Source organism: Atta cephalotes (assembly GCF_000143395.1).
Source record: "Atta cephalotes unplaced genomic scaffold scaffold00017, whole genome shotgun sequence".
NCBI lineage: Eukaryota > Metazoa > Arthropoda > Insecta > Hymenoptera > Formicidae > Atta > Atta cephalotes.
Window position 1 is genome coordinate 1,691,000 of NW_012130081.1, and position 26,851 is coordinate 1,717,850.

Here is a 26,851-nt window from a genome sequence, read left to right on the forward strand (position 1 = left end):
GCGTTCCGTTTCATGCATGATACGCATGCTGCATTATTTATTCTTGTTATTCACCAAATATTAAACAAAAATAAATGATGCGCATCATGCGCATGAAACACTAACGCAGCCTACGACACACAGCCTATGACTCTTTGCACACGGTAATTGATATTATAAAATTTACTGATGGGATGGAAATACAGACGTCGAGCTATGACATCTAAGGAATAGAAATATCTTTCTATCCGCTTCATCCTCTTTTGGCACATGCGCAGAAAGAAGAAAAGTTACTGAGCAGGACAGAAATATATACAGAAATACATCTTCTGTCTCTCAAATGTTGTTCACACCTTCCACTCATTGCTTGGATAGGTTATTCCGATTCCATTACTATAAGTTCTATGATTGATATATAGTTTCCTGTGATTCCGCAAAATACGCATTTTATGGAATAAGTTGTGTAATTAAAAATAAAAAATGTAATTAAAAATAAATTTAACCTTCTTGCAAGTTATGTACAATTCGACGAAGATTTCAAGAACATAATTTGCTAGGAGGATTTCAAGAACATAATTTCTAGGCCCATATTTAAAGGGCTTCTTATTTGTTTTATTAACTAAAAGCACTAACTTTTTTGTATAACAATAATTGTTTTTTTTCTTTTTTTAGAGATATGAAAATCTTTTTCAAGATTAAAATACATGCATTAATACGTGTCTATGAGGAGTTTATGCCAAGAACGAAAAAAGATTGAGATTTTTTTGTACCATTTCTTAATCCAATAGCATCAGAATTATCAATATCGTACAATATTTGCCTGATATATAAACTTTATAATCTGTATTTACAAAATTTGTGATCCATAGATTAGTTAATACGAACAAACAACATATAAGAATTAAACTTATTGTTAGATGTCCAATTAATTTTTTTATATCTATAATATTAATATTAGTAATATTATAGACATAAAAAAATTATTCAATTAATATTATTTTGTCTATATATATATATATATATATATATAATGTGTATATATATATGTATATATGTATATGCTCCAATTAATTAGAATTATTGAATTGTTAGAAATATAATAATAATATTGTAATAATTCCATTATTAATAATTATATTATATTATAATATTATTATATTATTATATTTTCTAACAATTCAATAATTCTAATTAAGTTCGACTGCGATTAAAAATATCGCAATTATAAATGTAACACTGCAATTAAATACCATTATACTCGTATTCATAGTCAGATCTTATATTAGGTGTAGTAAAAAGAAATCCATTATTTTTTCATTCAATTTCATGCAAAAATAATGGATTTCTTTTTACTACACTTAATATTTAAGGCTTCTTTAAATTTATTTTTAGATACTCTACGAATTATTTTGGCTGCTGAGCATCAAGGTCTGACTGATGAATACGGGCATTAGTCTTTGGCTCATTTTTTTCACAGTACATTTTTTCTTTTTCTTCTTCGATATTTAATTATACGTTTACTTAGTTTAAATGCAAAAAATCTAACAATGCTTTTCTGCGAAAAGCAGATCTGTCGAACGAAATGACATTCTCGAAATTCGCGCACTTTTTATCGCGATATAGAACACTCACATCACTTCACATCACAAGCATTCGTCGATATCCTTATCCGCTAGCAAGATGTCGACCGTGGAGTTAAATCCAAAACCTTTGCGGGTTTCTCCTTTCATCAAGGTAAAAGGAACAGCTTCTCTTGAAACATTTCGTCATCATATATAATCCTGCATGTTCTTGTGCTTTTTATTTTATCAAAGCAAAACACGGTTCTTCTCGACTGTCTGAATTCTCTCCATCTCTCATGATTGGATTCATTTTATTATATAATTTATTTACTATTTGTGAAGGTATTTAAAATTATAAATATTTAAATTTATATAAAAAAATAATTGATGATAACATTATTACGGTAGCTTATGGCTTTGATTTTTATTAAAGGGATTTCTTTCAATGTCATCTCTCAATTTTCTAACCTTGAAGAAATTTGAAGTATTTTACTTTGCATAAAGTAAATGTTCGAAATTAGTTTAATAATTAATTTTTAGCTGTCTGTTATTTAGCGAATTGAATTTTGCTCTTAACTTTCAGAAATGACACTTATAAAATTAGTTAATGTATTAATTTCTCTTTTTATAAACATTAGAGATTATATAAATAGATTTATATAAACAATCTCTGTTTTTAATTAAATGTGTCTGTACTTTTTAGTTCTGCCGCTGGAGTCTGCTCCTTACTGGAATTGCTTATGGTGCATATCATCAAAGAAGATTCAAGAGAAAAGAGGATGCTCGTAGAGCAGAGGAACTGAGACTTAAACCTATGCGTGATGCCAAGCTAGCTGAGGAGAAAAAAGCTGCTTTAATAGGTAGTACAGCACTTGACTGCATACATAAATATAAAAATGTTCTAAAAGTCCTAATAAGAATAATAAATCTGAATATATGTTAAATATAAGGAAAGAATAACAAAAGCATAAATAAACCTTTTAAGAAGCATAAATTAGAACAACAGAAAGAAATAGAAAATTTTTTTTAATCTTTTAAAATTCTGTCACTCTTATTATATTTTATTTATGCTCTAATCTCATTTTTTGCTAGGAATCTTTTATTTCATAATATTTAATCTCAATGTTTCATAAAATTGTTAAATGTCTTTGTTTTTTTCATTAATTTGATTTTTTATGAATCTTTTTTTATCATTTTTTAAATCAGTCAAAAATAAAACTTTGCTAAAGAACTTTCCACTAATCATAAAGTGAAATTGAAGGAGCATCAACAATTTTAGAGATTATTTATAAAAGTATGTAAATTATATAAATATGTTTAGTTCAAAAATATATTATAAATTTGAACCTTTCTTTTTTTTCAGCGGAACAAAAAATGCTTGATGAGTTGTTCCTTCCATCCAAGGCAACATAAATATAATTTGTTTGGCGTTAGTATATATATATAAATATATATATATATATATATATATATATAATGTATAATGTCACACGAGCGAAATTCTGAATGATTTGTATGTACTATAAAACTAGTCGACTTGCTGCTTTAACATCATTGTCACAGTCACAGATAATATGAATTCTTTTATTGTAAAAAATATTGTATAAAAATAAATAAAAATCTGTGTAAAAACATAAATTATATACAACAATTTCTCCAAAACATGCATGAAAAGTATGAGATTTTATGATAAATATATTCTAGTAAAATATGCTGTTACATATTACAATTAAAATCTCGAATTATTGCAGAATAAATTATCCCCTTTCGAGTAAAAAAAAATCGCCCGAACAGGGACTCGAACCCTGGACCCTCAGATTAAAAGTCTGATGCTCTACCGACTGAGCTATCCGGGCTTATAGCCTACTTTTTATAAATGTATTAGTTACTATGGATATAAGTATTTATCTTGATATTAAAAACTTAACATTTTTTTACTTAAAAATATGATTATTTAAAAATTAATAATAAATTATAAAACTTTTCAAGACAATTTATGATTATAATTTTTAATATTCAATATTGAATATTTTTTTAGTAATACAGCAAGATATATTAAAATATTAAAATTTATTTGATAAAAAATAAATTTTTGAGAATTGAGAATAAAAAAATCATTTGATTACACTTGTGAAATTCAACGAGGAGAAAAAATCTACAAGGAGACAATTCGTGATGCTTTAAGTGATCTTTCTTTTTTGTTTTTGCAACATTTAATACAGTATATATGTATATATAGTCTACACATCCACAACAATAACAGATATGCAATATACACATAGATATAAGAATTAAACTGTTTCTTTAAATAATTAAACGACTTATGTATACAATAACATACAAAAATATAAAATATATAACGTTGGAATATATATTTAAAAATTTCAAAAAGATTGGTTCTTATTGATACAAAAATAAAACTTTCGAAGAACTTGCCATCCTTAAACATATCTCCTTCTTTATATAACAATAAACGAGATATATCTATTGTAATAACGAGGTATATTATATTGTCATAAATGCTTCAAGACTTTTGTTTCCATGAATTTTATTCATTTGATATTTTTAAGCCGTGATCAGATCCGTTTTATTATCTTTAGTAATGAGTTGCAGAAGAGAACCGTTAGTAGGCCGATCCTGATTTTGCGACCATTTCCAGAATAAACTATAAACAAAGATATGTTTTTTTATAATAGAAATCATAAAATATTAATTTGAAAAAATTGTAAACGTTTCATCTTACTTAGACACAAACTCGAGTGGAGTCCACGTGCTTGTATCAGCTTTGGGCATCCATTTCCTGTTCATTGGCGTATCTAAAGTAACAGGTAGTATGCAAGCTACCAAACTGTTGGAAGGAAGACCGCTATCTTTAGCCGCCAAAGATCTCGTCAACTGATGAACAGCTGCTTTTGCCATACCATAGCCAATCATACCTAATAATCAAGCGATCTTTTAGCGAAATACAAAGAGATCTACAATATATATTTTATATTATCGTTCATCAAAAAAAACCTGGTGTTCCTTCTAATGCAGGTTTAGCACCAGTCAAAGAAAGAAATCCTCCTTCCTTCAAGTATTCAGCCGCAATACTAGCAGCTATAATAGAACTCCAAATGCTTTGCTTCCACATCAAGTCGCTGTTTTTCACGAAATCTTTATGCGCTGCATTACCACCGGCCCATCCCCCAGCCACACAAATAATGCCATCGACTTTTTCGTTTTTCAATATATCTTTAACTTGAGTCAAGATCTCCGTTTGCTGTTAAACAAGAAATTAATTAATGTCTATCGCTTATGATAAAAATATTCATAAAAATGTAAGCAACAAAAAATTACCTGCTGCTGCCAATTACTGTCAGGTCTTACAATCATATTTGCATCTGCTTGTTCATTTGGCTGCATGTCAATGGAGCCAACCCACTAAAAATTATAGTAAACGTATATATTGAATCAAAATAAAAATTTATAATAAATTTATAATTGTAAACAAAAATATATTTTTATTTGATATCAATAAATCAACAATATTATATAAAAATATTTAATAATTTTATATTTAGTTTTTATACATAAACAACAATATAAATGTTATATTAGTATTAATAAAATAATTAGGATATAATAAATATATTTGCATAAAATTGCTTTCCAGTATAAAACATGATTTATCTAAATTATATAGTAGAGGTAAATTGCATCTAGAAGGCTTTGTGAAAGGATTTATCTGACTAAATAACCTTGGTATACTTAGTTTTTATGCAACATCCTTCAGACAACATCTACTGTATATAATATCCGAAGAAAAAAAAACTAGAAAAAAATATAAATTTCAATTGAATTACAAATCTTGCGAATTATATAATCACATATTAAAATATTTTTATTTATTGTTACATAAATATAATCGCATGAAATAAGTACTTTTAACGAGTAAAAATTAAATAAATAATAAAATTCACAAAGTTCTACGTATATATCACGTATAATCTAGATCTAAAACTCCGCAAAATATCGTGAATTATTGATCTACCGCAGATTAATGGAATCGGGAAAATTGAAGAGAAAACAATTGACTGTGCCATTTGAATCAAATGACACTTCCACTGCTTTTGGCATTCAATATGAGCTTAAATAAATTCCATGTAAATTACATGCCACAGGAAAATTTTATTGCGAGAACAAATTTTATGGCAAGAAAGTTTCGTTTGAAACAAACGAAAATATCGATGTACGATTTATGGAATGGATCGAGTAAAAATCACTGATAAATCGACTGATAAAAGTCGATTAGACTTGAATGTTATCGTTCTAATTTATTTTTACGTTTTAATTATTTCGTGTTATTTATATTCTTCTGTACACCCTCCCCCCCCACACCACACACACACACACACACACATCACACACACACACACACACACACCACACACACATGTATATATACATAAATGCCTTCTTTTCATATGTTTATAAAATTATTTAATAGAATGTCGAGAGCAGAAACCTCTAATCAAATTCTATATGACCGCTAAAATCTACTGATAAGACAGCCGCGCGAATAATCGAATTCGGATTACGTCGGAGACGTAAGATAAAGTTATTCACGAGTCCGCTTACTCACCCAATTTTGTGATTTAAATTGTGATACGCAGGCTGAGCCGAGGGCTCCCTTGCCGCCGTACACAATTACACGTCCGAGTACCACGGCCATTGTTCGATATGTGATTCGATTTTGTGATACTGATCTGGACTTTCGTGATTATTGACGGAAAAATACGAGTGCGCACGAAGTTACGAAACCACTTCGGAAAGTTTCGTCGTTTCGCGAAGGGAGGGATCGCCAAATCTTGTCATGAACTATATATTTTTAGATTGTCGTCCGAATGTTTCGTCTCGTCAGAATATCTACCGGTAATGCAGACGTTTCTTAAAACAAAAAAAGTAGAAAAAGTCGCGCAATGATCATTAATACGGTAATTTTTTGGATTGAAATGAAAACTAAGTGATTTTTTTAGAAGGATGCTGGAGACGGCCGAACTCTGATGGAATTGTCTACCGTCATTATTTTAACTAAAGAATAAATTATATTTAAACTAAGAATATTATATTTTCCTATTTATTTCTTTTATAAACTTTAAAATCGTAAACTCTACTTATATTTTCAATGTTATCAAATTTAAATAAGTATATTTAGTTTAATTATATGTAATTATACTAATTAGAATCATTTAACTATATATTATATGAAGAAATAGGTATCATCGATACCGTATAATATAGTATTGGAAATAGTTAAAAATTTAATATTTTTATAATTGGAAGTATCTATATATATTATAATAAAAGTCATTATAAATAAAAATCATATTATACAATAAATTATACATAGAATTTTTTTAGATTTATTATAATTTATTTATTTTATTATAATTAGGGCTCATTTCTTTCAGTATAGATAATCTTAATCTCAATTCAACTAACTCTTCATCTTCTTCCAAAAATTAGATAAAGATGAAAAATAAATTAAACTAGAGACTAAAGTTAATTTATATTGATAAAAATGTTGTAAGTTAATTGGCGATGTATTTGATATTCATTTAAAGAAATCGATGCATGGCTGAAATGAAACCATCCTTGAAGAATCGCGCGAAATTCATATCTCCCTCGAATATGGCGTCGGATTCGTCGCGATTCGCAGTAACGTCACGGCGATCGCGCGGTGAACCAATAGACGGCGCCGGTGGCGCTCGACTTCCATCAGAATCCCTGGTAGGTCAGTCTAGCGTGACGTCACGTTCGTCAGCCTAGTTGGGTTAGGTTTTACGCTGAAAATTCTAACGACAAATTTTTTGTTTGACGATTGATGTTTTCCCCGTGTCGTGTCGATCCGTAACCGAGCGACACCGAGGTGCCCACGTAACAACGATCGACGGTCGTGTCTCGCAGAGCATACGATCGCGAAGGGTTCGCGTGGTTCGGCGTATATGAGAATTTTAAACGGAAAATGAGTCGACATGAAGGTACGTACGTGCTCCGACCAGCAAGTCAGCCCGTGAGACGGGCGACCGCGCGGAAATTACATGGGTCCGCCGCCGCGGCGAGCGATTTCTGGGCCATGTCGGGCACGCGGGAACATTCGCCGAAGGTCCGCGACGACCTGCGACGACGTCCGCGGGACCGTCGAACCGCGGGGGATATCTTTTTAACACGGGACACGTCCCGCGAGCTCCCGTGGCCGAACGGGCCTAATGTCAGAGGCCAGATGGCAGCACACGGTGAAAATTTACGCCAATTTCTGCGGATTTTCGACGTTTTCCCGTGAAATCCCCGAGAATCCGCAATGATATTCAGTTTCCTTTTGCTTTGACCTATCGCCTGGTCGTTGACCACTATGTACTGTCAACTGTCAGACCGTCCTGTTACCTCAGCTGATTCCAGACCTTTTCACTATAGTCTCTTAGCTCCCAGCCCGTTCTTCTGATAAATCTTTCCTTCTTGCAGAACATATTGCAGTCTTTTTCCTATGTTATCTGCGGTTTTTCTGCATGAAATTGATTGTACAGACGGTCAATAATAATTTTGCATAGCAACCTGTGCTCTCAGACGAACCTTGTCTGTTGTCCTCTCGAGATCACAGTATCGCTGTTTAATGTGTGCCATAAAAATGATATTATGAGCCACATTGCTCTTCAGCCTCTGGCCTTTGAGATTTTAATAAGCGGAATTAAGCTTCATAATCTATTTAGTAGCATGTATAACACAGAAGAATCTATATGCTTCTTGAGTAGAATTAAAATTTTTTTTTGGAACAGGAGATGCATTATGTTATATAATTATCATGTCTGATATAAAGATGATAAATCAAGTTGCTACTTAGACAAGTGCTACTTAGAAATTTTAGTTTATTATGTATCATGAACTTCTAGTTTAATGTTTTATTGTAAACTCATTGCAGTATTATATAGATTTTTTGTGTTTAATTGATAAATACATGACAAGTTATACCTTTTTATGAAATATTCAATTATTATTTTGTTTATTGTACAAGTAACATATATTGTCCTAAATCTTGCTAATTGTTACAAGACAGTAACTTGTATTTACTGCACATTACTATTTATAGTTGTAGAGTCATCTGACTTTGGACATAGTAGCAGTAATTCCTTAGTAGCAAATTAAAAATATTCTTTGGGTTTCTGTTTCATATAATATAATCATGGAATAAATTTTGTTGAAAAAAGAATGTTTTAAATACAATATAAGAAATATTATTTTAATCTATTGTTACACATTACTGTATATTATGAGACCTGAGATGTTTAAAATTTGTACAGAAATGTACACACCCAGATTTTCTTGAAGTCATGGTTTATTAATCACTTTTTTAAGTAATATGCCAGTATCATTCTTTCTTTCTCCTAATTAACCTTCTGTCTCTTTCATTTACATATATTCTGCGTCATTCTCTTTTTAAAAATATAATTTAGAGTTAATGCATGTATGCAAAAAATATAGTTAAAAGATATTTTGAAATTCAAATTAATTTCAATATATTGAATAAAAAGTGTAAAGGTGATTTAATTTCTCTGCTTTATATATAATTTATTTTTATTTATTTAAAATTACGTGATGTTAGTTATGTTGATATATTATTCCTTAGTTTTTTCAAAATTAAAAAAAGTAATAACATTGTTATATAAGATCTGGAAGGACTTTGATAATATATAATATGTTAAATCATAATTTACATTTATATAAGTGCTTATTATAACTTTATTTATAATTTGATGTATTATTGAAAGCTTATTGTATTAAGTGTAATGTTAAAAAATATAATATTAAGATATAACAAAACATAAGATAATATTAAGATAACATTAATAAAAATAATTGAAAAGTAAAAGTTTATTTTTTATTTTTTGGCTAATTAGTTATTGTAAATATAACATATTTATTAATATAGAACAACAAATGTATAAATAAATTGTAATAACGAATTAGAAATAATTAAAATATTTAAAAATCTGAAAATTGTATATGTATGTAATGTGTAATAGTTTTTAAAATATTTTCGTATTCACATATATTGAACATTTTCGTTTTAGGGGTTAGCTGTGATTCCTGCTTGAAAGGAAATTTTCGGGGTCGTAGATACAAGTGCCTCGTATGCTACGATTATGATCTATGTGCCAGCTGCTACGAGGGAGGCGCCAGTACTACTCGCCACCTCACAGATCATCCTATGCAATGCATACTTACTAGATCTGACTTTGGTAAGGTTCGAATTTAATTCTTTAATGACAAGGTACTTCTTCAGAATGTATTCAACAGGGTAGAGTCGGATCCGGATTTGATCTTTTTCATCTAATCAGTATACAAAATGCGTAAAAAGAGTAAATAACTGCACATAAAACTTCTTTTATTTATAAATGAGAAAAAATACAATAAAGTTTATTAATTGATTTTAAATAATTGCAGTATAACAAATTTTTTTCACTGACGAAATCGTGGATCATCTCTGATCTTGATCTTGTTATTAAAGAGTTATAATGTAATATTTATTTTATTTATAATTAATTATAAAAATTGATATTTTAAAAGCATTTTATATATTTTAACTTTTTATGTTTATTATATATACAAAGTATACGAAGAAAAAAGATATTTATTTCAATACCAAATGCTTAATTAATACGAGAAAAATAATGAATTTTTTTGTAAATCAGGCTTCTAGTTGATTAGATAATTTTTTTTGTATTGTAAAGTATCATAATTGTGTAATAACATTGCGTAACAACAAATAATTTATAGATGGAAGATTTTACTATATGAAATATTTGTTAATCCATTTTTAAATGATTAACTTTTTGAATAGAATTATACTATGGTGGTGAAGGAGTGAGTGTGGAACAGCCTCAATCCTTGACTTGTCCCTATTGTACAAAAATGGGTTTTACTGAGGCTACATTACAAGAACATGTTGCTGCTGATCATCCGGATACTTCATTCGAAGTTGTACGTATATAATGATTATAATACAGTAATTATATATTATGATGTATAACTTGTATATTTTTGTCACAGGTTTGTCCAGTTTGCGCAGCAGTGCCAGGTGGAGAGCCTAATCATGTAACTGATGATTTCGCTGGCCATCTGACATTAGAACATCGCAGTGGGCCAAGGGACCTGATTTCTTTCCTGGATGAACCAACTGCAAGTAGACATGGCGTTAGGCGGATACCGCATCCATCCAGAGCTGTTGGAGCGTCGCGTGGACGTAGGTATGTACAAGATTGCAGATTTATTAAATAATTTATTAATACTTATCAATATTTAATGTTACATAAGTATGTATAACAAATATGTTTTAGAAATATTAATACTAATTGAAATAAAATTTTCACAATTATTATATTTTATTATGAATAATGTCATTTATAAATTTTTTTTGTACAATCTTTGTACAATTTTTTTAAATATCATTTTTTGCGAATATATATGTATATTACATATATGTATAAATATAAAAGAAAGAATATATCTTTTTCATTTTTATAAATGTAAATTACTCACAAATATTGTATTTGCTGATAATGATAAATTGTAAATGTTTTTTTCTTAAAATGAAAATTTGACAATTAACTACAATTTTTTTAATATTAGCATCACACCATTATCACTTCATCTTAGATAATGTTCATTAGAGTATCATTGGACCTGCAGGTCCAATATGCATTTCAGTTCATCTGGAGGATTGAGCCCAAGTAATCGCGAAGGTATAGATCCAATTGCAGAGTTGCTATCTCAATTGTCGGGAGTACGTAGAAGTGGAGGCGGAAGTGGACAAAGTACATCAGCCCCTACGCAGTTACAGCAATTACAAATGCAACTACAATTAGAACGACAACAAGTTCGGGTAAAATTTATTTTTTTATCTTGAAAAAATATATATTTTTTATTATATATAATATTTATCAATTTATTGTGCATAATGTCAGTGTCATGTATGTCATTACGTCTGAAGAATTCAATTCGAGTCGTGTTTAATTATTCATATTAGAATGCATTAATTCAGAGCTGTGTTTCTATGTTGAATATTGTTATGTATAAAAATTGAACTGTAAAAAGATTTACAGATTATGAAACATTGAAATAATTGATTGAAAATAATTTTGAACCAAATTATAATACTCAAACGTGTATATATATATATATATATATATATATAATATGTCTATAATACATTATGTAGGTTGAAATTAATTTCAAATCGATATATGACGCCGATATATTACGTATTTGTTTGTACTAACATTTTAATTCTTTTATTGTCTTCGTTCTTTTTTTTTCGTTTAATAATGAATATATAGAAGTTATTTATTGAGCTAATAAGATATAACTGAAAACGCCAGAGTATTTATAAATAAACACTCTTGTAATAGAAGGACAAATAAAATAAAGAAAATAATGTAGTGTTTAGAAAGAAGTGTTTAGAAAGAAGAGGTCTGCAAAATTTTCGTTTACTCTCATTTAGTTCCGTTTAGTCTTAGTGACTTATAATAATTTAAATTGTGACTTTAATCTAAGCAAGATTAAGAAACTCATCTGGATAATGACAAATCATACTAAAGTAAGCTATTTCTTTAATTTTGATTTATTCTGACTAATTTCTTTAATTTTGATTTATTCTGCCGAAGCAGCAGCATATATTATTAATATTGTATGTATGTGATAAATTTTTTTTATATTAATATTTAATATCATTTAGATATTACTCTACATATATTAATAATTATTTATTTTTATGTATTTTAATTAATAAGTTGCGAATTATTAAAATAATTATTATTGCAATAGTCATGTAATTTTTACAAAAAAAATATTAGGCAAATGATTAGTTTACTTTTTATTTCCAATTTTAGTCATGTTTAAGTAACAAATTTTAATTATTTTTTATAGTAAAAGATTTAATCGTTTTTTACATATTAATTACTGAAATGTTTTTAGGCTGCTAGACAACAACTCGAAAGATTACCCAGAAGGCAAACGCAAGTGATCGGTTCCGTAAGTGGAGGCAGCGGGGGTGGCAGTGGTGGCGGCCATACTACTATGGGGACAACGAACAGTACAAGTAGTAATAATAACGCGACCAATACGGCCAACCCGTCCGGTGTGTCTTCTAATTCACAGAATAATATGTCTCTGTTACCCAGGTATGCGTTTTTCTTTGGATTTTTAGTTAACGACATATATCTCAAAGTGACTAATATTATAATATTGTTTGTATAATTTATTAATATTAGTCTCAATAAATAAGTTACTTTTAAATATATTTTGCTAATGTGGATATTAATTCACATATATTCAAAATTCATGAAAAATCATATAATGTACACAAAGGACAAAGGAATAATAGTAATCAGTCAAACTTATATTCTAATGAAAAAAATTTTTAGCCTTTTTTTGTCAACTTATATACTAAATGTACACAGGATTGCATGTTGTAAATAGTTGCCAAAAACTGTATTATAAATATCTACATATCTACATATTTTAAGCAACACTGATATTTATTTTATCATATATCAACATATGATATTTATAATTGAAAAATATATAGTTATGAGCACAAAGAAAATAAATGTGTATATGTGTGTGCGCGCGCGCGCGCGCGCGTGTGTGTGTGTGCGTAATGTAATTAAATAAATTGAGACAATGAAAAAATATTGTAACTTAATTATTTAATTTGATAAACATGATTATCTATCTTACATTTGTTCAGATGCATCATAACCACGCCGTCTGATTCGCAACTGCAAAGTATTGAACGCGAGAGTGCAAATAGGAGCCTTTTTGCACGTGAACTTATTGTTGGAACGCTTTCTCAAACATTGTCAGAATTGATGCAACAACAGTGTGCTGTGCAAACACCGGCGTCAAATGCGACTACTGCCACGACCAGTCCTGAAACACCAAACGCCAATACTTTCATTGTTTCTGCGAAGAAATTGGGAGTAACTCAGGAAGCGAAGAGGGAACAAGCGACAAGTAAACACGTGACATCACAGGCATCTATGCAACAAAAAGAATCGCATATTCTGCAGGCTGCTGCTGCTGCTACTACTACTGGCAGCGTAGGTTCAGGTCTGCAAAATCAGGGCTTATCCTCGAATCCTAATAGCATTGCAACACAAAATCCACCTATAGTTCAAACATTGATGCATAGCGTATTACCTCAGCCATTGGTAAGCATCTATTTCTTTGGCAAATATATAATATTTAAAATATTTATAAAATTGAACGTAATTAGGGATAGAAAGGAAATAAAAGTAATATATAATATATTTGAAATCAATGTAGCAATATCTAATTCCTATTTTTTCTGTACAAATTACACTAATTTTTTTATCACTATGCATAATTATTATGTCAATGTTATTTTGTGACAAGTTATATCTGATTCCGAATATAATATTGTCGAATGACAACTGATATACAATAGATAATCGAAATAGTCCTCATAGAATTTCGTGTGACTTAGGTATTGCAGCAACCACTGCCGCCACCAATTAGGAATACTGGTACTGGAACTATCAGGGAACCGATAGCAGCTCCGGCGCCTGCTTACCTCAGAGGTGGAGTTGGCTCGGTCGGAGTGACAGGCTCTTCGCGTAGGAAGCCGGTTAGAGCAGTAGATGGCAGAAACCAATCTACGGAACCGCCACCCCCACACTAACCCCTCCTTAGCCCGTGTGTACCCATCCACCACCCTGATTCCTCACACAGGATCCCCTAGCACTAGTCCTAGCACTGTTTAGAACACCTCATCATTATTGTTATTATTATAATATTATATATTAATAATTATTCGAAACGCCCTCTCCTTTCCTTTTCCTTCTTCTCCTCCTCCTCCTCTTCCTCATCCTTTTGTGCCCTAATGCTATTACAACTTTCCCAAACTTTAATCTCGCCATTTTTGCTGTTACGTGACATGGAACAAGGGCAAGGGCTGATTCGCTAGCCACTGCGGCATATTTGCGAATAATAATGTACATAACTCACACTTCTTGCAGTCATGCTCGAAATATATAGAGTTCGTTCGCGTGTATTACTTTTCTTCGAATGAGTCTTGCCACGTTCTTCCACGCTGACGTGCTATCACGATACGGCGTTATCTTTTATCCACTGGAGAGAAGGTGTTTGCGAACCAACAAAAGAATATTGTAAAAAAAATCATACAAAAACAAAGCGACATTAGCGTTTATTGTTCGGTTAATGAGGTATCGAAGAATAATCAAAGAGCACGAACATATAAGAATCAATCAGATACTTCGATCAACTGATGTAAAACTTCAGCAATGTATTGATAGTTGTATCTACCCAATGATGGTAAATGAATGTATACGCGAATATAGCTTTTTGCATCTTGTGTATTATACATGTTTACCGTTCACTATGTAAAATTCGAGAAATTTTATTGGTCTACATACCCAGTGCAATCGAACAATTGATTGCTAATGTGCTGTGTATTTGAAAAAACGAAATTCTCCCCTCTTTCAGATAAAAATATACGAATGCAAAATCATGCCTGGGCTGGTCCGTAATACTAACGCTTTTAAATTGCTTTAACCTACCGATAACTTGTCCGGCGCACTAATAGTAAAAAAAATGATACATAAAACGATTGTAGGAACGAATGTCACGAATAATAGTGCAGAATAACGTTACTGCATATTTTTCATGATGACTACTTAGATTATAATTCTCGTTATAATAGACTCCTGTATGCTTTACAATCAATAAATCATTGGTATAATGTACAAAAAAAGCAATTATATAGTCTATAATTATCATTCGTAGTTTACACGAACTTCCTTTATTTTTTAATTCTTTTAAGTAAAGTTCACTCGCCGTGGTATTTTGCATACGCCAAACAGAAGAAGAATTTATGAAAAGAAGGGACAAATATGTAGAGAAAAAAATTTTATATATTAGACATTTCTAAATATTTAGACGTTTAAATGAATTACATTTAATTTAATTAGAAAAAATCAGTACTAGCGGACCATCCCTTGGCACATGGCATAAAAAGATGAGTCGTAAAGTGGAGAGATTACATTTAGGTATAAATTATTATTTTATATATCAGCCATTAAACTAACACTTCAAAATATGTCGTATCTGCGGCTTATTAAATGTATTTAATGTTTCACTAATGTTTAAATACTGTTCGTCAGATTATTATAATTTCCGGATTATTGTATATTATGTAATTTTACATTAGATGTACGATTTGACGCACAGAGTTGAGGAATAAAGTTTCTTTTAAAATTAATCACTCCATTTTAAGACACTAAACAATTGCAGTAACCATAAAAAAATTATGATTTCTATCAAAATCATACTTGGATCTACATGTTTATACATTTAAAAAGCATAAAGAAAATAATTTTTTCATATCGTGATTCGAAAAATCTTTAAATTTTCATGAATGAAAACTCTTTAAATTTTTCTTTTTATTTTTGTCGAAAACTAGATGAGTCTTTCAAATATACCTAATATTTTTAATAGAGATATATTTGTTTATTTCTTTTATAAAATACATGCAAAAGTAACATCGATAACATTGTATCACAGTATACGTGTGATATATATGGATGCATCTGTAAGATTTCTATCGAGAATAGAAAATTTCGAAGATGCGCGTATATATAAGCGTTATTTGCTTTTCTTGTTTCTTTTCTTCGAGTACTTATATTTTCTTCTCTTTTTTGCATGTTTTACTGTTATATACATATAATCTCTCTTGCCCTATCATCAATGTTCTCTTAATCTAAATTGTCTTTCACCCAAGATCCCGTGTGAGCGTGTATCTGCAAGATGTGGTGGCTCTGGAAACCATGCAGCGTTTTACAAAGTGCGCAAAAATGATATATATACGCCGTGTAGATCTATAAAAAAAAAGAAGAGTTAAAATATTTAGTGTGAATCTATGCTAGAGTATGAACTTCAGAGCTTGACCATCTTATTTTTTGTGCGCAAGGTCGAGGAACTTCAAAACTAAATTTAAAAAAAACCAAAAGAAGCTGTTTAACTTTTAATTGTCGTTTCTTCGATATATCATCTAAACATTTTTATTGAATATTTTGCTTATCTCTTTACCCGTACTCGACATATGTATATTTTGATTGAACGAGTATTTTGTTTCTGAATAATTATTCACGATCTTGTACTTTGTATTGTGTAATTATATAGTTGCAATTTACGAAGAAATAGATCCGAAACGTAAATAAAATGGGGTGCACTTAATTGCCTTAATGCAGGATGCCTGAAAAATTAATGGGAGGACTCAACAACCCTCTTTGAGAAGCGGATGTGCCTGCATTGCGAAAGTCTTTGCGCATGATACTCCGTGATGAAGTTAATACTGTACTGAGCTAATCTTAATAAACGTATGCGTATATAAAATTATCAATTTGCGAATATTTCAGCGAATTTATTGCACCGTTATACATTATGAATCGAATACAAGTCAACGATGATTCATCGCCTGATCCGGGATCAGTTTATGTTTAGGAACGAAGCAAGACTCTAATACAAGTCTAGTTTCTCAATTTTTGTCAATTTTTCATCAGTTTTTATAAATGATCAGAATTACATTTTTTCTCTAATTTTAAATTCAAACGCGCGATTTTTTTTTATTCGTTCATAAAAAAATACGTTTCCCTTGTTTCCACGTCACTGTCTCTTATTAATTAAATTTCCCCTTTTCTTTTTATTCCAGATATATTTACTTGTTATTTGCGGCGTAGTATGCCATATTATTATCAAAATTGGGAGATAAATTTTTAAAAAGTCTACAAAATAGATTTTCAGATTAAAAATTATTAACCCTTTTCAATTATTGTCGATCGAGACTCGATTTATCGAAATTAAAATTTTATTCATAAAATTATGAAGCGAATTATAAGGGAAAGAAATTCCGGATTTGACGCAAGTAAATATTTCGCGATTATAACAAATGCATCCCAAGTAGAACAAAATCACAATAACAATAACAATAATAATCTGTTAAAGAAAGAGAGCGTACGATATTTATTCTCTTTCTTATTTCGTTTTCTATTGGACAAAATCGTCTCTTTTTTCCTATGCATATATAATGTTTCGATTTATATTTACTACATTTTACGTACCTTTGTCTATCATATAAGTGAATTAAACATATATACATAGATATATATAGATAGAAATGCATGGAGAGCGAGAAAGAGAGAGAAACAAATTTGCACGTGTTTATATATGTGCTATGTACCGTTTCCTGAATACGCGTCATGTAATTAATTATGTTTGTGTACGTGCTGAAGCAAATCTAAAATAAACGCAACTATAGATAATAAAAATGATATATGCTGAAATTAAAAAGAAGAAAAAAGAAGCAATGGAAGCTTGAGCTTAAAAAGCAAACACTCGAAAGAAAAAATTATCTAAATCTTGATAATTTACTTTAATTGTATTATACCTTTATTATCATACGTTTTTTAACGTTATCCGATAATTAATAATTTTAAGGTGTGTTTAAATTCGCGGCTCGATGTGACGTCCAATTGTAATATATTAGATTATTGATCGTTTTAAAGGAGGGAATGTCATCATAGCACGTGCATATCGAATGAAGATCAAATGAAATCGTTCGTAACAATTGTTATTATGTACTATAGAGACATAAGAACGTATATTCTTATATACGTATATGTCCTTTTAAAATCAACTTATAAAAATTTGTTTGACGTTATCCATATTACACACGTTTCTGTTAGTATCAAATGGAAGAAGACACAGTTATCTTCCCAATATTATTCATTATATTATTCATTTTGTCTTTTTTTAAATTTTAAATTTAAATTTAGATAATTTTCTTGCTTCGATTAATGACTTTACGGATTAGCGAATATTACACCATGCCTGTACGAAATATTGAGAAACAATGTATGTACATAAAATATATAAACGAGTAATTTTTCGCGCGAACGATCGCGTGCAAAAACAATGGCGATGCAATCGGTATTCAAAAAAGAGATTGCAGATCCATCGATTATCGTGGACTGTGACGCGCCAATCGAATTTGTTGCGATGCGATAACTGATATCGCATTTTTATAAACGGAAGAACAGGAAATGATTTCGCAAAGAGAAATTGATCAGTTTATCTTTTCGTTCTAGCTGTACATTTTATCCCACTTTTAAAATGATCTCGTTCAGCTTCAAGGAGATGTAACGAGAAGTGTAATTGTAAGAGACAGGTTATCCATTTTCAGTCGGACAGGCTCGTGATCAAGAGATACTTGGACATGAACTATGTATATGGAATTCTGAAGTTCTTAAAATCTTTGTCGAACTTTCACTCTCGTAGATTTTTCTTAATCTTCACATTGGAGAAAGTCCTTTCATTGGCCGGTATTTATGGTCGATTCTTATATTTGAAACAGTCTTAAATATAGAGTCTTAAGAAACAGTCTTAAGACGTTATAAGCCAATCGCAGGCCGGTATATTCATAGTCGAATCTTATATTTAAAACTGTTTTAAGTACAGTCTTAAAATTATAAGTCAATCTGTATTAGTGTATCTTCAGATATTACTTAAAACAATTTTAAAATAAGAACAGACTATGAATACTAGCCACAGAATGTATTAGCATCTTAAGACTCAATATTTAAGACTTAAAAAAATACGGATTATGAATATCGGCTATTGTCTCGAATCATCTATTTCACTCTGTAATTATACATAAATGTATCATAAATCGAAATTCTAATATAAATAGGTATAATAAAATATGTGACAAAAGGCATTTTTTTTTAATAATTCATGATTCGTTCACGATTCCAATATTGATTATTATCCATTGCAGTTAAGAGTTTCAATTTCCGATTAATTCAAATAGCGTTTCACGAGCCGTAGTCAAAATGCAAAAAAGAAAGAGAAAAAGCAAGATGCATAATAAAAGAAGAAACTTAGAAACTACACGAAAGTCGTATAAATGGTGGAAAAGAAATTAAATGTATAAATGGTGGAAAAGAAAGAGAAAATGTTGAAAATACTCTAAGCAGTTATTCTAATCTTCTAAGAAAATTTTTAAATAAAAATTCGACATTGCTAAAGAAACGGCGATGACATACAAAGGAATAAAAAGAAAACAAAAATCGGACAAAATCTCACCTGAAGAAGTCTTTTTCTCTAATAAAAAACAAGAGAAAACAAGTGACAAGCATTCTAGTTACATCACATAAGGTATTTATGTGATAGATGATTAGAACTTGTATGTTTGTCGTATTCATGCAGGACACATCATCTTTTACCTGGCGCCTGCGACTCGACTTTTAAATTAATGACTCCAAATGAAATTTAATTTTGTAAACAAGAAGAAAGTGGATTGATCGTGCTATTTCTCGAAAAGAAAAAGCTTAAATAATTAATAGACGACAGAAGTAATTCGCTGTAATCAACACCGAATTCTAGGTTGCCGATTAAAGTGGCGAATTTATTCTTTGCCGTGGAGAGAATCTGTAAAGCTTTTTCTTTGCAACTTCGAAGAAGAGAAGAATCTTAAGAAGTATTGAACATTTCGCTAAGGACTCACACCTATTGAGAATAATATATCGTCGTAATCGTGGGAATTATAACAGTTGAGGGAATTCTTCGAGAATTTTTATCTAACTTTTCGATCGACGACGCTAATAAGCGAAGTATTATATACAAATGAATGTGCAAAAATGAGAGTGTGAATGAGTGAGAGAAAGGGAAAAGACAGGATGCATTGATAAATCGGGGAACTGTTGCGCATTGGCGCGATGTTCTCTGAAATAGCGAGAAGCTATATTATTGACGAGTATTATTGCTAATTGTAAGTACCAATAGAGAAAAAATCCAAGTGAAATCTTATACATAATGATTATTGAATTGTAAATTGATTGTGTATCTTGTGTTATATGAATATAATGACGCTGAATATAATTAAAATTTAATCAAAGACTGGTATCTCTTGACTTATCTTCCCTCTCGGTAAAAATTTTTCAAGCATAAATATATATAATTATGTATGAATATATAATAAACGCATAAATATTCATAAACACGCATAAATATAATTATATATGAAATATATATATATGAAATATGTCCATACATGTTCATATCCTTCTTTCTTTTATAAAATTACTTTTTAGTAGAAATAATAATAGTAATATAAAAGCATTAAAAATAATTAAAGGAATAATTTTCGTATTGTTTGTTTTAGAAAAAAACAAGTTTGGAAAAATATTAATAAAATTGCTCATACATAATTATGCATCATTTTATATATAATTATACATAAGTAATTCTTTCACATTTCTTTAAACTCGATTTTTTTCTAAAACAATTAATATAGAGTGAAAATTTTCTTTTTAATTATTTTTAATGTTTTTTACTATTATTATTTCTATTACACTAAAAAATAATTTTACAAAAAAAAGGAGGAGTATGAATATGTATGGACATATTTCATATATAATTATGCATGTTATTATGCATATTTATGAATATTTATACGAGTTGTATGTATGTTTATACATATTTATACATATATATGTTTATACATATTTATACATATTTATGTATGAAAAATTTTTTACAGGGGCGAGACACTTCAAATTTCTATTTCACTATTATTCCGTTGATCATTAATTATTTTAAACTCGTTTCATGTGATTTAAAATTTGCATGAAAAGATAAGAAAATATATGTCAAACTTTAGCTGATGCTTTTAAATATATTAAATACTGCTTATCTTTTGGATGCACACTTATTGCACATATATAATCATTGGATAATTGCATAACGTATATTTCACAAATAATTGTTAAGTAGGTTCCCAGCAAATGAGAATGGATTGAATTTTTTTTCTATCCGAATGCATATTTTAAATATGCGAATATTTTTTTTGAATTTAATTGGATTCAATTGGATTCAATTAAATTCAATTGGAGTGAAAAACTGCATTTCCTATTCAAAATTTTGAATTGAACAGTATTCACAATTGTGTTTGTGTGCACAAAAAAAGTTAATATTATTTTTAGATTGAAAGGTATAGAGAAAAAAGGCATGTTCCATGCAATTCCTATAAATGAATATAAATGCATTCAGAATTGAAAAATATTCATTTTAACATTCGTGAATTATAATTCTGAATATCTAAATCCATTTCAATCCATTCTCGTTTACTAGGTTGTTATAAACATCGAGGTACTATTTAAAAACCAATATCTTTATGGAAACTCGCGTCCCTGTTAAAATTAGTGAATAAGAAACCAGTAATATCCAGAGAAAAAATGTTTCATATATAATTATATAAAAAATTGATATATTTTATATATAATTAGATAATATATATAATTAGAAATATATATAATTAGAAAATATGTCCATTTATATAATATTTTTTCCCAGGAAAAATACTAAATTTATACTATTAATTTCATAGACATGGTAAAACTTAATACTTGCAATCACAATTTTATTAAAAATTGTAATTTTAATATTATCGTCCGAGTTTGATTGTCAATATGAAAAAAAAATTTTAATTTTGCGGCAATATATAAAAAATTAATAACATTACATGTATATAAATATATATATATATATATATATATACACACACTAGCTTATTTTATGGAGTATTTATATTAATAGAAAATGTTTATCAATAGTCGATAATGTCAGTGTTCTTCAATTATCTCGACTCCTCAAGGCTCTTTTTGTGAAGAAAATTTACAGGGTTGAATTGATGGACTTGGTGATGGAACCGGTGAAACGCAGCCGAAATATTTTGAACGCAACCGTTTCTGCAATTTAGTAAACTTTTGCATTAATTCACTACAATAAAGAACAACCAACAGTGTCAACGACTGTTTTTTACTGTAGTTATCTTATTACATCATAGTACTCCCATGCATTCAGATAAAAAATGATTTGAGATGATGTTAGATAACTTTAGATACATGGCGCATATGACATGAGGTTTGTTTTATGATAAAAATGATACTTAATGATACTCGCAGAGTGGACATTTGGGACGCACTATGACACGTAATACAAGTCAATACAAATATAATTTTATCTGATTTATCTTTCTTGACATTCCAGTAAGTAATAAAGGTAAAGACAATAATGAGTAACAAAGATTTGGTAACACAAATCGACATTTACGTCAATTTGTGTCATCAAATAGAAAATTCAGTGTCGCTAACATTGTACATACACTTCTTGAACTAGTGCAATCAGTGCAGGAACAGAAAAATACTTATGACCCGTTCGCTTGTTCGAATAGTCAGGTTGCTGCACAGTTCTTCAGGAAAACTGAGAATGGATCTGCTCGAAAACGCTAAGAAAAGTGCGGCTTATAAAGCCGTTGACGAATACGTTCATGTAAGTTGATTTACTTTAGTAATTGTGCGATTGATAATAGCTTTTCTCTTGAAGGTTATAATATATTCTAGCATATTGTCTTTCAGAATAATAGTGCCATTGGGATTGGCAGCGGATCCACTATAATTTACGCTGTTCAGAGACTTGGTATAGTTATATTTAATACTTTACATTTTATAATTGAAAATAATTTCATTGTTTCAATGAAATTCTTTTCAATATAAATATGATCATTATTATATTGTTATATAATTATTTTCAATGAAATAAAGTTTCATATTTCAAGTAATACAATTAATCAGTCAAGTTATTTTAACACTGACTTAATATTTTCATATTTTTTTAAATAAGATTACAAACTATTTCTATTGTACTGTTCTTATTGGATTTTTTTATAAATGTGTGTCTATTAGAAGAACATGTATAGAAAAAATTTTAGACATTTTTTGCAATACATGAATTAAATTATACAGGATAATGCAACATTGCTGATGAAAAATTGTTTCCTTTATCTTTAATATTTTAAATGTTTTAAAAGATGTTTTATACAGTATATTTTATGTATTATTTTTTAAATTATTTTAATAAGACATATATATAGCCAAATTTTAAGATTTAATCTTCTTGCTATTTACAAGAATGTGGTCTCTTATAAATATTTTATTTTTAGCTGAACGTGTTGTAGAAGAAGAACTCAATGTAATTTGTGTGCCTACATCTTTTCAATCTCGTCAACTTATATTAGATAATCATCTTACCTTAGGCGACCTAGAAACTCATCCACATGTAATTTTTAAATATTCTTTCTCTATATTATATATTTCTTGTTATATATTTTTATTAACTACTTAATATGGGTGTAGTTGTATTCTGCTATTGATGGAGCAGATGAAGTTGATAAAGACCTGAATCTCATTAAAGGTGGTGGAGGATGTTTGTTACAAGAAAAAGTTGTTGCTTCCTGTACCAATCGATTTGTTGTCATAGCAGACTACACGTAAGTATTATTGCATTTAATAATATTGATCTTGTTATGATATATTAATTTGGTATGTTATTATATATTAACAACAAAATTTATAATACAAAGATTACACAATTTATTCTTATGTTTCTTTTTATATTTTAGAAAAAATTCAGTAAAGCTTGGTGAGAAGTATAAAAAGGGAATTCCTATTGAAGTAGTTCCTATGGCATATGTGCCAGTTAAACGTAAAATTGAAGATACTTATGGAGGAACTGCGAAAATTAGAATGGCCATCGCTAAAGCTGTAAATTTTCATTATTTAAATTCTCTAGATTATTATCACAAATCAAAAGTAATATAAATAACATACAGATAATTTATGTTACTTGTGCAGGGCCCGGTAATAACAGATAATGGTAATTTTATTCTGGATTGGCATTTTCCTGATGTTGATCCAAATTCTTGGAAAAGGATTAACATGGAACTATCCTCTATACCTGGAGTTGTAGAAACTGGTCTATTTACAGATATGGCTGAGACAGTTTTTTTTGGTATGCCAGATGGTACTGTACAGGAACGAAGCATATACGATTGAATGAAATTATTTGGTTGAAATGTTGAATGCATGTTAAGGCGCGAATTTTATTACATTTTATTCTCAATTTCAAAAACGTTCTGATAACGCTGTTAAATCATGATTCTTGATAACCTTTCATTGCTATCTATTCTTGCCTTTTACTTTGTCCCACATGTATCATTCCAATTGCGTTATCATTATTTTTTTATACACTATACATTTTTATTTATGTTTCTGTTATATGTGCAATTTGTATCAGGTCTTAGGTTTCCTTTATTATCATTATGTAAACTTGTCATTATGTTCAATTAAAGTATATATTTCATATTTTAAGAATAAATTACTTCTCAACATATATTTTGTAAATAAATAGTAAGAAAATGTTTACATGTGATATATACAATATAACGTTTATCTTGAAATATGCATATACAGATTATACAGATTATGTAGATATATGAGTTTGAAATATATATATTTTTATATAATATTTGTATTTAATTTTTCACACATATATTTATTTATAAATAAAGAAGAGAATAACACACTAAGTTGCACAGATTATAACACACACAAAAAATTTTATTTAGATATTATTATATATTATTTTAAATAATATTATTTATGTATATACCATTTTTTAAATACTAATATTGAAAAAAGAATCAAAAGTACAATTATGTTTAATTTATATAACAAAAATTAAATAAATTATAAATTTAGAAAAAAATTTTAATGTAATTGTATTTGTTTAATAATTGTTAATACTTATATTAATTTGTATGATTAAAAGATTTCGTTTCGTATTGCAAAAAAATTCGCCCGAACAGGGACTCGAACCCTGGACCCTCAGATTAAAAGTCTGATGCTCTACCGACTGAGCTATCCGGGCGATTGAGAAATGTATGGATAAATATTGTACTGTATCGCATTCAATTAGAAATCTATATGTATGTATGTATTATGAAAAATTTGATTAATTCGAGCATTATGCATAAACTGGCCGATTAATTACATCGAATTTTTTATAACATGTATCATATACATATATTGTACATTTTAGAATGTATGTAGAATAATTAATATTGGATAAATATACATATAATGTAACATTTATTAATAAAACAGTTAAAAAATTTAATAATAAATATACATATATAATGGATAATATGAGTTCTGTTTATGTCTCAAAATTGAAAAAAATTGATAATTTTATAAAAGATTAATTATTTATTTTTAAAATCAGCAATACTATTAAAATTCTAGAATTTTTATTCATATTATCATTTTTTTTAGTATGATAGCTAAGAAAGGAGTATCCTAAATTTTTAAATATTACATGTTAATGTACATACTAAAGTATTATGTTATTCTTATTTAAAGAAAATTTAAATGAAGATTTATTTAAGCAATTATGTCTATTATCAACAAACACCTTTGAAAATCAAGTATGAAATATTTTTCTATAAATTCTGAACTACTATAAATGTACCTATAATATTTTCTTTTATATGGGAAAGACAGCTATACATGTACTTTGCTTTTCGCATGTATTAGACAGCTATGTGAAAGAGATAACTATATATATAGTTATTTTGCATAAGACGCATCTCTTATTCATAAGTGAACTATCATCCAGTAGCTATAAGCACTGTTTTACTATCTCACGTTAATTTAATAGCGTTTATATCTATCATAAGATTAAAAGGCGTCTTCATTTAAATAGACTGGTAATTTTATCACATTGTTTATCATTCGGCGTTTAATCACAATAATTATATACTCATCTTTTGATGACAGAAGTGTTTTTTGATAATCTAAAATAAAGAAATATTTATCAATATGTTTTTTTATTAATTATTCTTAATTATTCGGTTACATTTATGAAAATTCGGAAGAGGCAACTCTCAAGACAATTATTTTATACTATAGTAAAAAGAGGCTTTTTTAAAATATATCTGCAATCAATATATTACGTAGAGATAGTAAAGAGAGATATAGTAAATTTTACTTGGAGGCCGCAAATGCAAAAAATTGTTTACTTCTTTTACTTTTTACGTATTAATTATGAATAAATTTTAATAATATCTCTTATTAAACATATCTATTATTGCTCGATTTGGACCAATATTCTTTTTATCTTGCTTTGTGCAAATTTACAAACGACAATATATATAATATATATAATATAATCACATAATATATAATTATTTATAATATGTATACAATAAGACATTATATAATTACTAATTGATTTTTTAACTATTAAATATATATTAATAATTGCCAACATTTTTTAAT

At 28.7% G+C, this 26,851-nt stretch overlaps 4 protein-coding genes and 2 non-coding genes across 6 annotated transcripts; 3 read left to right on the top strand and 3 right to left on the bottom strand.

Moving 5' to 3' along the window:
• The first annotated feature begins 1,659 nt into the window (after positions 1-1,659).
• LOC105618502 (ATP synthase subunit e, mitochondrial) lies at positions 1,660-2,954 on the top strand. Its single transcript, XM_012200035.1, has 3 exons — positions 1,660-1,713; positions 2,245-2,401; positions 2,905-2,954. The coding sequence occupies exons 1-3, from the start codon at positions 1,660-1,662 to the stop codon at positions 2,952-2,954; spliced, it is 261 nt and encodes an 86-aa protein (XP_012055425.1).
• Positions 2,955-3,324: 370 nt separating this feature from the next.
• Positions 3,325-3,397, bottom strand: Trnak-uuu. The gene has a single exon. It is a non-coding gene; the product is annotated as a tRNA-Lys (tRNA).
• Positions 3,398-3,716: 319 nt separating this feature from the next.
• Positions 3,717-6,255, bottom strand: LOC105618503 (dihydropteridine reductase). Its single transcript, XM_012200036.1, has 5 exons — positions 6,166-6,255; positions 4,881-4,964; positions 4,557-4,803; positions 4,285-4,477; positions 3,717-4,206 (listed from the first exon to the last, which is right to left on the bottom strand). Exons 1-5 carry the CDS (start codon positions 6,253-6,255, stop codon positions 4,107-4,109), a joined length of 714 nt encoding a protein of 237 aa, XP_012055426.1. The 3' UTR covers positions 3,717-4,106.
• A 1,293-nt stretch (positions 6,256-7,548) lies between these two features.
• Positions 7,549-14,280, top strand: LOC105618504 (E3 ubiquitin-protein ligase KCMF1-like). The gene is made up of 8 exons (XM_012200037.1): positions 7,549-7,564; positions 9,650-9,817; positions 10,420-10,559; positions 10,629-10,825; positions 11,268-11,460; positions 12,552-12,757; positions 13,327-13,789; positions 14,086-14,280. The coding sequence occupies exons 1-8, from the start codon at positions 7,549-7,551 to the stop codon at positions 14,278-14,280; spliced, it is 1,578 nt and encodes a 525-aa protein (XP_012055427.1).
• An 8,387-nt stretch (positions 14,281-22,667) lies between these two features.
• On the top strand, positions 22,668-24,568 carry LOC105618505 (ribose-5-phosphate isomerase). Its single transcript, XM_012200038.1, has 7 exons — positions 22,668-22,723; positions 22,854-23,006; positions 23,093-23,153; positions 23,677-23,792; positions 23,870-24,003; positions 24,136-24,277; positions 24,368-24,568. Exons 2-7 carry the CDS (start codon positions 22,884-22,886, stop codon positions 24,566-24,568), a joined length of 777 nt encoding a protein of 258 aa, XP_012055428.1. The 5' UTR covers positions 22,668-22,723; positions 22,854-22,883.
• An 801-nt stretch (positions 24,569-25,369) lies between these two features.
• Trnak-uuu lies at positions 25,370-25,442 on the bottom strand. Its single transcript has one exon. It is a non-coding gene; the product is annotated as a tRNA-Lys (tRNA).
• Between the last annotated feature and the right edge of the window lie 1,409 nt (positions 25,443-26,851).

Excerpts from the sequence above, each read along its gene's own strand:
- LOC105618505 (XM_012200038.1), top strand. The coding sequence starts at position 22,884 with ATGACCCGTTCGCTTGTTCGAATAGTCAGGTTGCTGCACAGTTCTTCA. Across the intron at positions 23,007-23,092 it reads CCGTTGACGAATACGTTCAT|AATAATAGTGCCATTGGGAT; the intron begins GTAAGTTGATTT and ends ATTGTCTTTCAG. Across the intron at positions 23,154-23,676 it reads TTACGCTGTTCAGAGACTTG|CTGAACGTGTTGTAGAAGAA; the intron begins GTATAGTTATAT and ends TTTTATTTTTAG.
- LOC105618502 (XM_012200035.1), top strand. The coding sequence starts at position 1,660 with ATGTCGACCGTGGAGTTAAATCCAAAACCTTTGCGGGTTTCTCCTTTC. Across the intron at positions 1,714-2,244 it reads GGGTTTCTCCTTTCATCAAG|TTCTGCCGCTGGAGTCTGCT; the intron begins GTAAAAGGAACA and ends TGTACTTTTTAG. Across the intron at positions 2,402-2,904 it reads GAAAAAAGCTGCTTTAATAG|CGGAACAAAAAATGCTTGAT; the intron begins GTAGTACAGCAC and ends CTTTTTTTTCAG.
- LOC105618504 (XM_012200037.1), top strand. Across the intron at positions 11,461-12,551 it reads TAGAACGACAACAAGTTCGG|GCTGCTAGACAACAACTCGA; the intron begins GTAAAATTTATT and ends AAATGTTTTTAG. Across the intron at positions 12,758-13,326 it reads AATATGTCTCTGTTACCCAG|ATGCATCATAACCACGCCGT; the intron begins GTATGCGTTTTT and ends ACATTTGTTCAG.
- LOC105618503 (XM_012200036.1), bottom strand. The coding sequence starts at position 6,255 with ATGGCCGTGGTACTCGGACGTGTAATTGTGTACGGCGGCAAGGGAGCC. Across the intron at positions 4,965-6,165 it reads AATTTAAATCACAAAATTGG|TGGGTTGGCTCCATTGACAT; the intron begins GTGAGTAAGCGG and ends TATAATTTTTAG. Across the intron at positions 4,804-4,880 it reads ACAGTAATTGGCAGCAGCAG|CAAACGGAGATCTTGACTCA; the intron begins GTAATTTTTTGT and ends CTTGTTTAACAG.